At 40.0% G+C, this 18830-nt stretch overlaps 1 protein-coding gene across 8 annotated transcripts in view; it reads right to left on the reverse strand.

Annotated features, from left to right (window-relative positions):
- Positions 1-4652: 4652 nt before the first annotated feature.
- LCOR (ligand dependent nuclear receptor corepressor) overlaps positions 4653-18830 on the reverse strand; it is a 735064-nt gene continuing 720886 nt past the window's right edge. For all 8 annotated transcript variants that reach the window (XM_069611589.1, XM_069611590.1, XM_069611594.1 and 5 more), the window contains one exon: positions 4653-18359. In XM_069611589.1, the coding sequence (XP_069467690.1) occupies positions 13172-18359 (5188 nt within the window). In that variant the 3' untranslated portion in view covers positions 4653-13171. The remainder of the gene's footprint in view (positions 18360-18830) is intronic.

The following is an 18830-nucleotide window of genomic DNA, read 5'->3' on the forward strand; positions in this document are numbered from 1 at the left end:
TAGTATGGGGATATGGAAGTAAGCATCCTCCAAATCCAACGACAACAGGAAAGCGCCCTCCTCCAGCTGACCCAGGACGTGCTGGAGGGTGACCATCCGGAACTTCTGTGCCTTGATGAATTTGTTCAGTCGTCGTAGGTCCAGGATGGGACGCCATCCTCCTGTCTTCTTCATGAGGAAGTATCTTGAGTAAACTCCGGAGCCCCGAAGCCTCTTTAGGACGAGCTCGATGGCGCCTTTCTTGAGCATCGCCTTTACCTCCAAGAGAAGTTGAGGGACGTGATGTTCCTTCCTGGCCACGGGGGGGACGCGCGGGCACGTCTTTAGAAATTCGAGCGCGTGACCCTGGGCCAGGGGGTCCAGCATCCAACGATCAGTGGAGATGGACTCCCACACGCTGACGAAGTTCGCCAGCCGGCCTCCCACCGGGATGCTTCGGTGGGGGCCCGACCCCACGGCCGGTTCAGTCCTGCTTCGACGAGGCTTTGCCGCCTTGTCCTCCCTGGCGACGACGGCGGGGTCCGCCCGATTTGCCTCGTCCCCTGTAGGCTTCCTGTGACGACGAACGGGCCGCTTGACGGTAGGTGGAATATCCGCTGCCGGAACCTTTGGAGGCACCCTGCTTGCCTCCGGTGTTCCGAAAGGGTGGCTGTCGTTGCTGGAGAACACCAAGAGCCCGTGCCGTCTCCGTGTCCGTCTTGATGGCTTGTAGGGAATCGTCCACTGTTTTCCCAAACAGGTTGCTCCCGTCAAATGGCATGTCCAAAACTCTGGTCTGCACATCCTGCCGGAAGTCCGTTGCCTTGACCCATCCACGCCGTCTAAGGCACATGCCGTTTCCCAACTGGCGAAATCCAGTGTCAGCGATGTCCGTCGCTATCGTAATGGCGTGGTCCGACGCCACTTCTCCTTCCTGCAAGATCTCTAGGGCCTCTGCCCTCTTGTCGTCCGGTAGTAAGTCGAGCAGGGGGGCGATCTTGTACCACAACTCCCTGTCGTAGCGGGCTACGATAGCTAAGGCGTTGGCAGCCTTAATCATCGTCGCTGCCGATGAGATGACTCTGCGTCCCATCGTGTCCAATTTCTTTCCCTCGCCGTCCGGGGGCGGAGGTTGACGTAGAGGCCGAAGCCCCCCCGCTTTCTTCCTGGCCGCCGCGGAGACGACCGAGTCCGGGGTCGGCTGTGCCCAAAGGCACAAGGGGGCCGCGTCCGGGACCCGGTACTTCTTCTCGTACCGATCCCTTCTCGCAGACGTTGTGGATGGGTTCTTGAGGAGGGCGAGACCCTCATCCCAGATATCGTCCAGTAGAGGTACAGCGAGGACCGTCTTCCTCTTGGTCTCGCGCCGTTGATAAAGGAAACCTTCCTTCTTCTCTTCCGGGCAGAGCTGGAAAAGCTCGGATGCCCTGGCGATAATGGCATGAAATGATCCAATCTCGTCGGGCGGGGAAGCCCGGGGAGGAGGTGACGACGGAAGATCCTCGTCGTAAACCTCGTCGTCTGTACCCGTCGCGGCCGTGTCCGTCCCTGTATCATCCCCACGGGTCGTGGACGGGGAGGAGGGCTGAGCAGGGCGCGATGGTTGAAAAGGAGGTGGAGGATGAATAATCCTTCTCTTAGGAGGGCTCCCAGAAGGGCCTGGCTCCGGGTCCCCCGTCGGGAGCGGTTCCTCCGTTGGTGGTAACGGCAATCTCGTCCTTATCTCCGAGCATAAGGACTGCATAGCCAACAAAATGGCCGCCGAGTTGTCTCAGGGGATTCCGACGGGCGGTCAGGAGCCTCGTCGGCACCCTCGACTTTCTCGTCGTCTCCTACGTTGGGGTCCCTCCCGACGGGCTGGTCTTCTTCCACGCCAATGCCGTGGCTTAAGACTTCGATCAGCTCCTCTTCTTCTTTTTCTCGCCTGACGGGCTCTTCCCTTCCAGCCAGTTGGCGAGACGCAGATGGCGGTCCTTCATGGTCCGCTCCGACATATTGCCGCAAAACGCACAGTCCTTCTCCACGTGCGTCTTGTCCTCATGCAGGCAGTAGAGGCAAAGGGAGTGTTTGTCCTCAAAGACATTCTGAAGCTGGCATCCAGGGCAGACCCTGAACAGCTTTCCGGGCGTCAAGCTTCCCTTCTCCTGGGCCATGTCTGAGATGGGCCTGAGAAACTTCTGGAGTCCTCCAAAAGCGTGGCTCGACAAAATCTTCACCCTTGAGGGGCGTAGTGGAATCCGACACGGGTCCCCGTTGATCGGATAAAACGGTGGAGCTTGAGGCTCTTTTGACCGAAAAAAGAGAATTTTCCTATGAAAAAGCACGAAAACGCACTACAGCTCGAGAGCAATAGCACGAGGATCCCAACACATGAACGTGCGGTAAAAATCTGAAGATGGCTGCCAGAGGCGGGGCTTAGGGAGATGGCAGTCATTGGCTGTGGTCAGTATGACGCAGAGATCAGTGATTGGTTACTACTACGAAAGACAGATCGGAAACGAAACTGAAACTGATACTGATTTTTCTTTACTGAGGATTCCCAGCCTGACAACGGGGAATATTCATGAGCATGTGAATCCATGCCAGACCCCATGCTGGAGAATATTATGCTAGCCTGATGATGATGCTTGAGATCAGACACCAAAAAATTGAGAAGGCAGATGAAACTATAGATCCGGAAATGCCAACTCACGTGATGGCCTGGCAGGCTTTTCCACTGGAAAGATACCATCTGGAATGTTAAATGTTTACAACACTTATTCAACCTATAGATGACAGCAGTGCATTAGGCCATCTCTTCGCAATATGCATGTTCTCTTTCAATAATAGTTCAAAATGGTTTGATTTCTGACAGATTGAAATGTTTGACTCCTACGTATTCAACTCCTCTCTTAATGAAGGATGACTGATAGCAAGATATACCGGCTGATATCAACAGATCTAGTCCATTAGCATCTTATTGTATTTTCTTACTATAAATCACAAAGTGCAGGCTATGTCCCATGGGGCTCTGCAGTGCTTTACAACGAGAGATGAAAAATACAAAGATATAAAACAGATAGAGCCAAAGGTTAAAAATAAAGGTCAAGTAAACCTTTCAAATAAGTGAGTTTCAAGAGTTTAACCTGGATACATGGTAACAGAGTTCCATTAATAAGGTTAATAGTTTTCTTCAGGAGGACAAGGTCCCATTTGAATTTGTGTGCATAGCCAGGGAAAATCTGGTTTTCAGTTTCCAAGTTGCTTGGCTTTTGAAAAATCTAGAACCAAGTCAGAATGTAGGAGGCAGGGAAGGAATGGGCATTAATGAGTCTAAGAATCAATATAAAGTGAATAATCTAATCTTGTATGCTGTAAATTGTGAAGAATATTAGAACCTCGTGTCACTGCCCTTTAAGAGGATGATCAATTGGTTGCTTATGTCCACGGCAAATCCAAGTGATTTGCCCGCGGCTGAAACTACCGCGGACAAAACGTTTGCATGAGAAATGTGCGAAGTACCAAAAGTACGCACCTTTCTCATGCAAACACACATACATATTCACACCCACACACACAACACACCCATAACTCCCAACCACACCCTCAGCACACTCCCACCCACACCCCCAACATAAACAAACCCCACTTACCTTCATCTTCACGCTGGGTTCCTGCAGCACCAGTTCCCTTTCACTTCCGTGATCGGGAACCGGCGCTGCAGGGTCCTTTTCTTTTTTAACAGAAGGCTGTGGGGGTGTCCCCCGCGGCCCCCCCTCACTATACCATAAAGTACAGTGAGCGGGGCGATGCGGGGGAACATCCCCCCCCGCAGTGCCAGTTTCTTTTTTCTTTTTTAAATAAAAGGCCGCGGCGGTGTCCCCCGCAACCCCCACTCACTATACCATGAAGTGTAGTGAGCGGGGAGATGCGGAGGACACCCCCGCAGCCCCTGTTTGTTTTTCCAATGCTACCACCAAAGGTTTGAACTTTTGGTGGTAGCATTTGTAGAACGTTTGGTCAGTGCAACCAGTTTTTTTACGGTAACATCGTCCTGTACCTCCACGGCACCCTGTTCAATTTTTACCTATTTTGTACACAAATACAGACAGAAATCAATCTGTTTTCCATCCTTGCTCAGATCTTGATTCATGTTTTATAATATAATATGAGTGGTTATTTATAACGCGCTTAATACCCAGAGGTTTCTAAGCGCAGACCCGGGGATCAAACCTGTGTTGCTCCATATCGTCTTGCTTCCAAGGTGAGCACATTGCCCCTGAGAAATACTCCCGAGACAACTGGCCACATGGAGTGTTAAAAAGCTGATCTCCCAGTTGAAGTGGTTTAAATTGTTGCTGAGATGTATTCAAGATCAGAAGCAGTTACAAGTGTAGCCATTTGTTTTACAGCTATGAGAGCGGCTGGAATTATTGTGCAACACCACCACCATGTGTGAACTGTATGTGTGCTTTATAAAAGAAAATGCTTTTTTTCATTTGCATAAATGTGAAAAGAATATAGGTGAAACTTTTTTTTAAAGAATAAATGTGGATTTAGATTGAAAAGGGGGTATGGAGGGAAACTATCAGGGGCCTCAATTATGTGCCAAGAGAGATCACACCGTCCCTGCAAGAATGTGAACTTTAAAGCAAAGCTATTTCATAAAAAAAACATACATTAAGAGATTCAGCTTTATAATTAAGAGCTTTAATTTACACAAACATATCACTGCAATAAATATATCCACTGCATCCAATTTTTTGTAATACATTTTATTCATATAAACACTTCCTATACAAGGGAATATCTCAGAAGCAATTACCGTAACACTAATCAAATTAATTTAAGAAAAAAAACATCACAAACTATAAATTACTTAATGCAGAAAACAACTTCTTACATAAATATGTGTGTATTAATGCATACATATTCAATGAAAAAGGAGGCAAAACAAAACAAAAACAAATATCTTTACATCGTATAAATTGTTTCAAAGGGAAAAGAAAACGCTGTAGAACAAGAATTTTCAATGATCGCCATTGTGATGATAGTCATTCTCAGACATTGATCTGCTGTTGAACATGTGAACTCTGACACATCCCAGCTTCTTATCCTTTAAGTGGTCAACACATGATATTCTGAAATGTTTTCAACCATTTACTCGAATATATCAATGATATATTCTGAAAATCTATGTAAAATTCAAAGAAACTTAGCCTTTCCACCTCGAAAACTCTAAGTGTACACACTTCAGAGATTGTATAAAGTGTAAAAAGGACTCGAGGTATATAGCAGCATGTCCCCTAGACTGGTAGTTAAAAAGGTTTTTCTACAGATATGTATAGGGCCACTTCCAAAGACAATAGCAAAAGGTTTTACAAGATACATGAAACAGATGTTCTGTAACGTGTGTGTAATTCAAAACAGTAAAATGCATACATGGCAATCCCACAAAAAAACTGGAACAAAGTGGGCAATAGAAAGGTTGCTTGAAAATCCAATCAACAAAGGCTTTTCCTTCAATCCTGGTAATCAAACTATTCTGCAGAGAGCCAACCATATTATAGAAACGCAGATGATGAATAATAAAGTTCACTTAGAGTGGAGGTATGCTCGCCATAAAATGTATTTCTTTTCTAGACTTCAAATCTTATCATTCCGAGTCTCTAGGCAGATAAAGAGATGGCAAACATTGTTCATAATCTCTAGACATGGTCCCAGGGATGGATTACAACACAATAAGAGCCAATTTCAACACATGTATGTGGTTAAGACACCTAAACAATTGATTATTGTAATGTGCAAGTAGCTTTGAACATACCAGAACACAGCTATCAAAAGACACTGAACCAAACAAAATGTCAATTACTAGAATTAGGCACATGATAAAACATGGTGTTATCAATGCTTCCTTATAACAGTCCACAGGAGCAAATGTATTAATCGCCTCAACTGGCCAACTTTTCTAAAGCAATGTTAGATAAAACTTGCAACATATTTGAGCACATCTCATTTTGCTACTGGTTATAAAATCACGTACCTATTGCTTCATATGCTTTTGCAACTTTCTCAAATAATGTAACTTGAGTGGGCCATTCTGACCTAGTATTTGACACCTGGAATTTTGTCTGTGTTTTTGGTTTAAACAGCAAAAGCTTGCATTAAATCTGCCCTCGCAGAAATGCTAATTGAGTATTTTAATAAGAATATTGCTCATTTGAAAAGTTACTGGATGTTTAAATTATTTGGCCAAATATATGCTAGATGTGTAGCCTTAACTATTCTTGATCAGGGATAATCTAATCGCTCAAAATAAAAAAAAAAAACAAGTAGCAGCAAAATCTTTGAAGGCGTCTACCTAAAAGAAAATAAAGATACTGCAGAACCGAAATGAAGCTAGTTTTGAAAACTATACAAATGGGTATGTGACGAAAAGAAATGGAATACTAAGGATACAAACTATAAAAGCCACAACATCACACAAGTACTGTAGTGTCAATTTGTGCTTAGAATCAAGTATAAAAACGTATAAAACACAAAATCCATAAATTAGGACATTGTTATATTATTGCACACAAAATGTAACAGCTCTGCAGGGACACACAAACCAAACTAAAGTCCATGAAATTGAAAATAATAGGGTTATCGCAGGTATGCACAATGATGCACAGTTCAGGTTCTTCAGATATACCACACCAGGGCATGTACACAGCCATTCCAATGGTATATGCACATTGGGCACATATACAGACATGTATATCTATATATGTGCGGGTCTGTTAACACACACACGTAGTGTATGAATTTGTGAGAGAGCAGGTATACACACACTGTGCCCATATCAACTTCCAAAGCAAATGGATTGGGAAAAAGAAGCAGAATTCTCATTTGCATCCACCTTTACATATTGACAATATGTTTCAAATCCAATTATTTATTCATACGGAATAAAGTTCAAATGGAATATGTTGCCATATTTAATATGCAAATTAATATATTTTAAAAAATACATTATTTATTCACATACGTTATCATTTACACAGATGACCAGGGCCTGTAATAATGATATATTTGTTCAGTTATTCAATTTCAAATATGGACATTCGTAGGAAATATTTAACTCATCCAGTTTCCCAGTCAAAAAGAGAAATTTGCAATTATGTTCTATGCTTTTGAATCTTACACAGACCCTGCAATTGTGGGTGCAACATCCTTCTGGTTGAAAACATGTTGCTGCTTTACGGTGAAATCCTAGGAACTGATAAACATTCAATGGAGAAAGTGTAAAGCAGAGACTTCTGCAATGTTTGGATCGCCAGATATTTTGGGCTACAACTTCCATTAGCCCAAGCCACCATAGGGAGAGGGATCAAGGGAATCATAATCCAAAACATCCGATGAAAAGCAGGTTGCATATGCCTGGTGTAAAGGCTTTGGTCCATAATAAACAAATGGATGGCTTGTATCATCTGGCAGAGGGGGCTACCACTGGCTGACTGGACTGTCCATCTCCGAAACATTGGTGTTGAAGGGAGAATATTCTCGCTTATGGTAACGCACAGATCGTGCATCACCTGTCTGCAAAAGGCTTATGGACGGGATCAGATGTGCATGGGGCGCAAAGGTTCCAATGCAATTTTGGGTTTACGGTTTCTGCCAGCTTTGAACACCACATTGCTATCACAGAGGTGTCAGAGGGTAGAAAAACTGCCCAGAATAGGAGTGCAGCCTTTTTCTGGTGTGGGGAGAAGGGGGCGCAGAGGGGAGTAACATCGGGCAACCCTCCCTATACAAATGAAACATTTTTTGTAAAAATGTTACGTTGGATAGAAAATTAGCTCAGGCTTTTGATTACATGATTGAGCGAAGTGGGAGTGGTTTCTGTATTTCCACTTTTCTCTTGCATTACTACTCAGTGAAAATACTTACCAGTCGCCACTGAAGGTATCCACTTGAAATTTAATTTAGATAGGTGTAGGTTATGCCATGAAACGAATAAACAACGGACATTAAAAAAACGAAATATGAAAAATTACAGACAAAAAAATGTGACCTTCATTAAAGCCAAAGGGCAAAACTTGACTTTAAACGTGTCATTATTCATTGGGACAAGACATTTTTCTTTTAAATGTAATACTACAGATAAAGGCTTTCCATGTGTTTGCAAGATTTATTTTCTGTGCAATTCTTTCGTAGCTGCTGGATGTGTGCTAGAATAGGAGTTCATGCCCTTTGCAATTAAAGTACTTCACATTCTTTAAGGCGCTGAACGAAAATGAACTCTTTTCTTTTTGTTATGGGAAACTATACTGCAGCGAGGAAGACTTACATGTTTCTTCTGAAGACCTCTTGTAAAATGCTGTACTGCTTTGGTGGTTTCAGAATTTGTTTGCCCGACGAATCTGACACATTGCACTGAGCATGGTGAGCAGCAAAAGTTAATTAGGAAATGGGTGAAATGTTTAGCTGTTATTTTAAATACCTCTCTGGTTAACTAACTGCATATCTGCAACTAGTTGAAGGGACTTCTTAAAAAAATTGCAAAGTAATTGCTTAATTCGGCATGGAATAGACAACGTATGATGAAACCTAAGGTTATGTTTTCAATCAGACACATTCTTGCAGATTTTTTTCAAATGTACTGCACTAAGTTAATGGAGAACTGGACAAATTAAAGATTTATTATTAAAATAAACAGTGTCTCCACGTTCAAAATTCATAGCTTTAACAGGCTCCTGGAATGAAAATCCACAGGAGCTATTGAGCTCACCAGATGTGTTGCTGGGTCTTGATAATATATAAAGCAGAAAAGATTCCTCACTGGAATGCTGCTTTTTTTTTTTATAGAATTTTACAGTGTGCCGGGTCTTATTTAACATCATTTCAAGTGGCTAACTGCTAATACGGAGCATTGTCACAGGCAAATATATCGTCCACAAAACAAAATTACAATCAGAAACCATGTCCATGGTGCTGTTTGATCTTCCTTGAGAGGGAGTCTATAATGTTTGCCTACATGCTTTTCTTTAGCTAATGAATACTATTTTCACTCGTGCCCATAACTAAGGCCTCCAGGCCGTTACCGGCGGGTGAAGCCTACCGAATGCGTGATAATTACCATAATGTGAAACTAATGAACTGCTCTCATTAGGAAAGCGGCAATGTTAGCAGGCAAGTATTGTGGTTATTGAGAACACCCTTTTTAATCATTTAATTGCGCAAGACTAGATGGTCTACATCCTGTACAAACTCTATTTTGTGAACATGTGTAGACAGCAATGCTCTAGCGGCACCTGCTACATTGAAGCTGCCACATTTAAAGCAATTGTTGTGCTGTTAGGGATTGGTGGAGAGTATGAACCAAGTTTGTAAAAGGGCTTGTTAGTTGTCTCTCCAAATCATTTGTAGATGACAGCATATCTATATCTGCCAAGAGCGGTTACATCAATTCTTTACACTGGCAACAAAGACCACAATATTGGGTAGACATGTTGAACAGTTTGCTAGGAAAATAGATGCCTCATTTGTTTAGTTATCAACTGAGTTAATTCATATCGTAACTGTTGTAGTGGTTTTTAAAAAATAATCTTTCTAAACTCAAATAGCCATTTCAATGCATACCCTGGATGAATTCAGATCTCTGAGGTCTGTCTTTCTTGATTACTTCATAATTGCACACTTTTTATGCAGCCCCCTTCAGTTCTCTTAAAAATGTATTTATTAGCAGATGTAATTAAAGAGAATAAACATGCTGGCTACAATGTGATTTTATTTTAGTCATTTGTTCTTAATTTTCCTATAAACACCCATATGGCCATCTTCGAATGATAAGCCAGCAAAAATAGAGTGCAGCATGTTATAAAAAAAACTTGTTTCGAAAACTTAACACCTTTAATATTATTGGCATCATTTGTATTTGAACTCGTCTTCCGGCCAGTAAACTGTTCCCTCTATAAATAACAGCTAAATAAATAAATGTACAACCCAATTGTTTTTGAACTGGCAAGACCAGTAAAAAGTTGCCCTTTTACCAGCCAAATGTGTCAACACTGGAGGGTAAACTAGTGAACATTTGTGTTATATTGTAGTTGTATATGCTTCTATTTGTAAGTTCATATACTTGTTTATTACAGTGACTTTTTTGTCATACAAAAAACAAACATACTGAAATGACGATGCACACAACATATTTAAATATATTTAAAGGAACAAATTAAAAAATAACAGACATTTTTAGTAAATTAATGCGTTTGCTCAGGAATCTCAAATATTCAAATATTTGCTAGATACTATGATACTTCAAGAGATTTCACCACAAGGCTGGATTGTTCATTTCAGATAAAGGAAGAAACACCACAAAGTTACTAATTTAACTATTATTTACTAGAGGGGAATAAGTATCAAGAAATGTTATAACATATTAACACTAAAAGTTGATGTTTCTTCACTGGCTATTTCCGTCAAGGGATTCTTGAGGTAGCATGTTTTTAGGTAATGATTTGATATTTCACTCATGAAAGCACCCAGGCAGAAAACAATTGCTTTGGGATACATCAGAACAAACGTTATATTTCCAAAGTCAGTAAATAAAATCAGGACTTCGCAAATTCAGAATTCACTTGTGTTTTAAGGTTTTAGGTCAGCATAACTAGTTTAACAAAAGAGGCTTTAAAAAAAACTCCCTCAATAATAAGCTGCATGTTTAAATATTGAAAGTTTCATTCGCAGACTTCATTCAGAACACCCATATTAACCAATGGAAATGTATATTAGTAGAACAGTTTGAAGTGAACACTGTAGATCACGTGGTGCTTACAATGATGTGAACATTATCTTAGGTGTGGACCTACACAGTGTGTATAGATATTACAAATAAAAAAGACAAGAAATAAAAATGCTCTACACAACCTTTGGCTGGGGCAGGGATCCGGATGTTTTCTGATAAAAATCCCATCAGCCCTAGCCAGCAGAGTCAATGGTGAGGGATCATGGTCCTAAATATATGGTCAGAGTTTACAGACTCCTGGCTTAGGGAAGGGGGGCAGTAAAAGAATGTTCTATATAAAAAGACATTCAAAGACTGCAAAGCTGTTTTTAGTAAAACTGAACCAAGATAGTTTGTCAGAAATATATTAACACGACATTTTCATTTGTGCATTCTTTAGAAAATGGGGGTGACTGATTTGCCATTAAGATTAAAGAACTTAAACAAGTGGTCAGACAGCAAAACAAATACAATTATTACAATAACTAAAACATATGATAAAGGAGAGAACAGATTTGAAGGCAAAAACATTATTTTGAACCTTGGACCTATAAGAACATGATGGAAAATAGCTGCTGAGTCGTGACAGATTATCCTTTGATGAAGGCATAGCAGAATACATTTAAAAACTCTTGCGGGAAATAAAACATACTGTGCATACATGTTATTCTGATTTAATTATTTCACTAAATCTGCTATTTTGATACAGAATATTTAAATTTGTGTGTTTTATTTCTTATTATGCCTTTGTTTCTGAAGCATGCAGGGCATACCATAAACTAACAAATCAACATTACCAATTGTTGTGTCTGAATGTAACATGAAAGATTACAGGAAAATCCCCCACAGGGCAAATGAGAGGGGGAACAGGTTTTCTAAACAATAATGAACACATTGAAGTGAAATAACCCTGTAAAGGTTGAAGACGGCTTGCACTTTAACATTAAGTTGAGCTCATAAACCTGGGCTTAGTCACCCTCAATGTTGAGGTTTCTCACAAATTGCAGGACGAACAATCCACCACTTAAACTATAAATGGGCTGTCTCATGATAGGGTGGCAACATTGGGCAAACTAAGAACTCCCCAAGCATTCCTTTGTAGGAATGTTGATGTTTAGTCCTAGTTGAAGGATAGAGAGATCTCTCCAAAAATGCAATTTTGCAATTAGAAGTATGAAATCTGAACAAATATAGCTCACATCACCACAGGGATGCTAGTGACCTAGTTAATGAAGTTGCACATTTCCCAGCTGCAAGGGTCTAGCTTATGGCCAGTTTCTTGGCTACGGTAAAACAATCAAGAAACACTTTCAATTATCAAATACATATCTCAATCCTGATCCAATGTATAGCTTATCGAACAATAACATCTTTACTAGTTTTATGTCTAGTGGGGCAATTGACCCTGTGTGTCTACTAATTCAATTGTTAGCTGCGGCTTTGGTGGAAAACACTGCTTTTCAAAGCATATACATTTCTTTTGCTGGTCAATGCAAGATTAACACTGTATTGTGGGTTCTGGACCTACATGACTTGATAAACCCAAACATGACTGTCACAATAAAAGCTAATCAATATTAACACCAAGCAATACCATTCTTGAGGGTGGGGGGTCGAGTGCTTGAAAAGAAAATCATAGTGCCGAGAGCAAACATGTTTTGGAGTTCAGTTGTTCCACTTAGTTAACAGCAAACATTCATCTTGCACAGTTGCCTAATTGAGAAAGTACAGTAGAACAAAATAAAATTGACAGTGTCCTTAACTTTTACTTTCATAGTAACACTAAATATGAAAACATCAGGAGCTTTACATGGCCTTGGTTGAAATCGGAGACTTGTTACTGTAATAATTATAGCAGCCTGTAACGCTTAAAATAATCTTGCGAAGTAAGAAATGCTATTGACAGTTTGCAGTTGTAAACTGCATTCTTTAATGCCATCCTAGATTTCCCACATCTACCTTAGATCTATGGATATTGTTATTCTTAACAGTACTGGTAACAGAATGTTTTGGGTGGAAAGTTAAAAACATGGAAGTGCGTGGAACTTTATTGTGTACAAAATGTTATATAGTCATACATGTTGATATCCAACCACGATTCAGAAAAAGCAATGTTCTGCTGTATTTTCCTGCCACAGTACAAGTGCTTGTGCATCAAGGACAAAATGTAAGCCTTTAATCAAACAGGTTGGCATTTTTATACCAAAAAACCCAACACCAAAATAAGGCACTGTACTATAAACTAAACAACTGCAATGTTCAAATCGCAAAGATGATCCTTGTACGCCAGTCATGAAGAGAAAGGTCTTCACCCGAGGCATATTAAAGTTGCATACAGATATGGGTTAACTGTTTTGTAAAGGCTTGTTACAGCTTATAAAGAAAAGTTTCACATAGGCAGAGAAACTGAACTACAAAGTTTTTTTTCAACATGGCTATTCGTCATCATTTTGCAACTCGTAGCCTTTGTTTGATGCAAACTTCTGGTTCAGGATTAGCCTTTTTCTTGGTCTTTTTCTTGAACAAAGAATTTGACAAAATTCTCTTCATAGACCTGGTCTGTGTTGTTCCACTGCAAGCTTCTTTCTCATGCTTCTTTTTCATCTTGCAAGAAGATGCTTTTGTTGCTTCGATTTTTGGAGTGTTGGGCAACAGTTCAATACTCGCCGTTTTTGCTCTAGGTTTGCTTTTATTTTCTTTTAATAGAAATTGCGTTTCCTTCTGGTCAGGTTTCTTACAGATTTCCTTTGCTTTCTTCTCTATTAAAGAAGTTTTGCATGACCTTTTACTGATGCAAACCAAGGTAGCCTGATTTCTTGTAGATGGAACACTTGCATGTGAATGATTTTGTTCAATGTTATCGGTGGCTTTTCTAACCATTGGCCTACCCTTAAAAGATGAACTAAATGAATCCTTCATTCTGCAGGAAATGTTTAGTGTTTTTTTCTTTTTGTTAGGCTTGTCATCTGGTTTGGAAATTTCCAGAGATCTTTTTTTCCTGATCTTATCTTTGATAGTGGTTTCTGCATGATCGCCAGATGTGTCATTTTTTGTATCTTGCAGTGCAGAATGAGGGGACATGGAAGGGTTAATTGAAACACTTTTGCATCCTTCAGCCTCCTCTTTTGTGTCCCCGTTGTCACCTATTAGGAGACTGTTCTGGCTTCGCAGTTTTCCCCTCATGTTTGAATACTTTCTCAGAATGCGAGCACTGGCAGGTGTTTTAAAGCTCTGGGGGGAATTTGCATTTCTGGAGTCAAGGACATCTGAATCAGAATTAGAAGACAAGCTTTTTGATATACCAGAATCATCATCCTCAATAGGGTTTCTGAATTTAGCCCAGAATTTCTGAGTTCTGTGATTATTTTTTACAGGAGAAGCTGAAGCAAATTTCTTTAAATGTTTTTTCAAGCGTTCAGCCTGGGCACTTGGTGGAAACATAGAAGGATACCTCTGGATAGGCATCATTGGCATGGGAAAATCACCGGGAAGGCGGGTACTCACTTTTTTCACAATCACCAGAGACTTGGTTTCTGTTGTTTCTAAGAACCATTTACAAATATCAGATAACTTGAAAGCTTTCATAAACAAAACCTGAACAGGGGACAGTTTTTGAGATTCAGGAGGATTCCTGATCTTTCGTACTCTCTTCTTAGTTTTCCAGATTTCTTTTAATTTATCAGATTTGTTCTTTACTCTGTGCATGATTTGCAAATCCTTTTCTAGAAGAATCCACCCTTTCTGAACATTCATGTACTTTGCATTAAAATCAGCAATACGTTCCTGGTTTTCTTCTTCAGCAAACCAATTGATAAGCTGCCTTTGGTTAGTCCCTTGAGGTGCCTCATTCAAAGGTAAAGGATTCTCTCTGAAAACCTTTTCTTTGCCAGAGCATGCGCGTTTATCTACCATAGCAGAAATAGCTTTGGTGTGTTCCACTGCAAGATCCTTTTTGGTGGATTTTTCTAAAGCAGATTTCAGCCTTAAATTGTGGTTTCGCAAAAAATCTTTTTTTTGCTTCATGAAGGTTCGTGAAGGTATAGTTTTTTTTCCACTTCTGACATGCAAACTGGTTGATGAAGACTCACTCTGTGACTGAAGAATTCCTGTTCTACTTTTGAGATCTAGTAAATGTTTTCCGTTTGTGTGACTGGGCATTCTTTTCATTTTCTCATTGCAATTGGTTGGCACATTTATAGGCTCACTCACTATCCTTTCATCAGTGTTCATGTCAACCATAATTTGTAAAGCATTTGCTGGAGAATTATTGAATGTAAGAAAGTGTTCGGAATCAGAAAAATCTGTCTCACTGTCCAGAATGCTGTTGCCTTTACTAGTTTTACAGAACTGCCTTGTGCTAACGGGGCATTCATCAGCAGAATTCTCAGACTCATCTAGGTTTGCATTTTTCATCTTCTCCAACAATGTCCTATTGAAACAGTCTACTGGGAAATTAACAGATATTGCTCTATGGATATGCACCATCCTTTGAAAAGGTTTAGTACCAGGACGTCTAAAAAGTTTAATTTTGAGACCTGGAACTTGAAGATCTGTAGAAGAAGCAAATCCATTGCTGTCAGCTGCTGACTGCAAATATTGACTTCTGAGACGTCTATCAGATTTCAATATAATGTTCTTCGATTTCTTTTTCTTTTTGGTATTCTTTTTAAGAATGGTCTTTCTCACCTTGCATTTTTTAAGTGGTTCTGACTTTTTGCGAGTGTCCCAAATCTTTTTAGCTCTGCTTGTCCCAATTTTCCTAATTTTTGCAGGATTTGGAACATCCATTAACTTTTCGCATTGCTTCCCTTCATTAAATGACCATTTGCTTTCTGTTTTGTTACTACCATCAGCATTGACTACTGATCTTTTTGACACATTGTACGGCCTGGGGGATTTTACATCTTTTCTAAGAGCAGTTTCTACTATTGAAACATTTGATACACATTCATTGATTCTGGCGCTGTTTGAGGGAGCAACATGTCCAATATTAATTGCTTCTTCTCCAGTAATGACATTTGAGGGAGATGCTGGATTACAGCATATGGTCAGTTTACGATCTGAAAACTCAGAGGCAGGCACAAGAGTAGAGTTTTTAAGGTTTTCTCGAGTGTCCTCTTTTGATAAAGATTGGCATCTAAAGCCTCCACTTGTGCTGTCCGTACCGACAAAGGAAGGAGGGAGAGAATCAAACATTTCTTTTACTCTTACATTTGATGGAGAAGCATGCCCAGGGTCAATAAAATCTTTACCATATGAATCACAGGTGAATGTAGTTTCCATGCAGTCCAAAGCGTCTTCTTTATTTGTCATATCAAATGAAGAAACACCTTTAAAATCAGAGGGATTATCTAGGGAAGAAATCATTTGATATTCTGATTTTTCATTCAAATCCTCTGAAGAAAGGCTCTGTCTAATTTCTCCAACCTCCTCTCTGTCAAAATCTTGTGCTGAAAAACCATCTCTGGAGTCTTCACAATCTTTTGTTGGTGTATTTTCCAAGGAAAGGGCAAGTCTAAAGTCTACACTATCTTCACCATATGAACCTTCAGGGGAATAAGCCAATCTAGTGTCTATGAGATCCTCTGGTGTATCCGGCAAAGACAAAGAAAACTTAGAATCTAAAGGATGTTCATCATGTGAACTCTTTGAGGGAAATGCAGGTATGAGGTCCACATTCTCATTTGTATTTTCTGTCGTAATAAGTGGGTGGCACTCTGCTAATGGCAAACAATTAATATTTTCGAAATCAGAATTTGGGATGTGGTCACTACCCTGTTTCTCCAGTGAACTCAAAGAAAGTACAGATTCAAAGTCTTTGTGCTCATTTTCCAATGATCCATCTAAGGAGAGAAATGGTGTAGATATTTCCGGACCTTCTGCATTATCAATAATATGTCCGATAGACCCAGGATTACAATTTATTTCATCTTTTAGACCATCCTTTGATCCAACAATACCGGATTCTACATAGTTCTTTGCCTTAAGAATTTTGCTGGGAGTTTCTATGTTTCTCACATCAGTAATCCTTTCATTTAGTGGTTCAGTGCAAATTTGTATTTCGTCTGTAACACTAGCAATACTTTTTACCAGCGTTGCATCTTCATATTTCACATTGACGGGTAAAGTGACAGCTGTACATTGAAACATAAGGGAAGTATCCTCTTCTGTCTTTTCTGTGTGAGAAAAAGTAACGACTAAAGGCCCTGGGGCAGCTTCTCTTAAATGTGGCAGGCTAGAATCACAAGGTTCAAATGGTAATTTTGGCTCATCAACTGCAGTGGAAATGCCAGATTTTTCATTATTGCATGAACTTCCTTGTAAAAAAACATTAATAGGAGTAACCTTCAGAGCAGAATTGTCTGGACTAGCAACCGCAGCAAATTGCATAAGAGGAAAAGTGTTTGACAATGATTGTTTTGGGAGTACTAATGTTTCTTTTAAAAACTTTGAGCAATTTAGAATTTCTCCTTTTCTCGAACTTCGAAATAATGTGCGAACTGTAGAAAGCTCACAACATTCACCATTGAAAAAGTAGCCTCTGGTACTTTTTCTTGCTGTCTTCCGAGAAGATATAATGGGCCTTTGATTCTCAAATTGACATTCAGTTATTGGTTGGCTGATATAAACAACATCACACTGATTATCAAAATCATTTATACGCACTCCTGATGCTCTTTTACAATTGCGAATTGTTTTTATTGTACCTGGTGCAGATTTCCCCCTTGAACGCCGATTAGCTGTTTTCCGAAGGCTTGGCCAGCTATGTTTGGAATTATCAAATTGTCTTTTCGAATTGTGATGTAAGTGATTATCATCTTTAGGTCTTCTTCTGGTGCTCAGACGTTCTGTGTTTGAACTAGCAGGGTGTTCATATTTTTCTAAATCCTGTTGCAAAGTTGAGTTACATTGCAAAGTATTTTCCTTGTCTGCTTTTTGAGTTGAGCATATTACCAACTCTGAATCCCTGCTTTCCTCTGATAACTGTTTCAATGATTTTTTCTGCGACGCAAGATCATTTTCTAAACAATCATCAGTTTTTCCATTTGCCGTTCTTACATCATTAAAACAGGTAACTGGTGTCTGTTCTTGAATCTGGTCTTCATCTTCAGCACATTTTTTTACTTCTATACAAGGTCTGTGTGCAGCAGAAGGAACTTCAAATATTTCGGAGAACTGATGAATATTTAATGGGGAGTTTGATACAGCAAAGCATCCTTGGGAGGAAAGTGCCATTGGCTTATCTGTATTACTTACAGATATGCCAGATGACTCTTCTTTAATAGTTCTAATGCCTTTCTCTCCATCTGAAAATGTGCCATTTAAAGATGCTTCCATATTGTTCTCTTTGAAATGCTTACTGCTTACACTCGTAGAGCTATGAGAATCAGAGCATACATTAATTAATTCTTCAGAAACAACCCCACCTTTCTCCTTTTCGTCAGAATACTGCAGCTCGCACATGCTACAGGTAGGCAAATTCATGTTTTCAGGTGCAGGTAAAAGCTTTTCTTCCATACCCGGTGTTTCCGGCAAATGAACAAGCTTCTGGTGATTCGTACACAATTTGACCATGAACTTTTCCAGTGTGTGAGTCTCTTGCTCAGGTACTCCCGTCAATGGGCTTTTATCACTAAAAACAGAAAAAGGAAGAAAATCATCATTTAAAATCTTGACACAACTGGTCTACTACTGCAAATGCCATTTTTGAAATAGAGAAACATGTTCTGGTTGTTTTTCACTATCAACATGAACATATCAAGAGTTGCTTTCCAGCTGCACTAATGCATGCATTTCTTATATTAGTAAGTTGCTGAAAACCATGGAACTTTATCTCCAAGATGCAGCAGAATAACAATCTTAAAGCACTAACACCATATTCCAATTAAAGAAATGTTAATCATCCTAAAACCAATGTTGTAGAAAGGATCTCAGGTGGATTATATGTACTTGGTACACAAGAGCTTTCTATACAGGACAATTGGCACAAATAATACAAACTAAGGTCCTTAAACTGCTACGTTTTGTTTAATTGAGTGTGGTACATTATGAGCCCTTGGACATGTGCTCAGTGCCTCACTATCTGTAACCATTGTGCCAGGCC

The sequence above is a fragment of the Ambystoma mexicanum genome, chromosome 8 (genome assembly GCF_040938575.1).
Source record: "Ambystoma mexicanum isolate Mex_15411 chromosome 8, UKY_AmexF1_1, whole genome shotgun sequence".
In the NCBI taxonomy this organism is placed as follows: Eukaryota; Metazoa; Chordata; class Amphibia; order Caudata; family Ambystomatidae; genus Ambystoma; species Ambystoma mexicanum.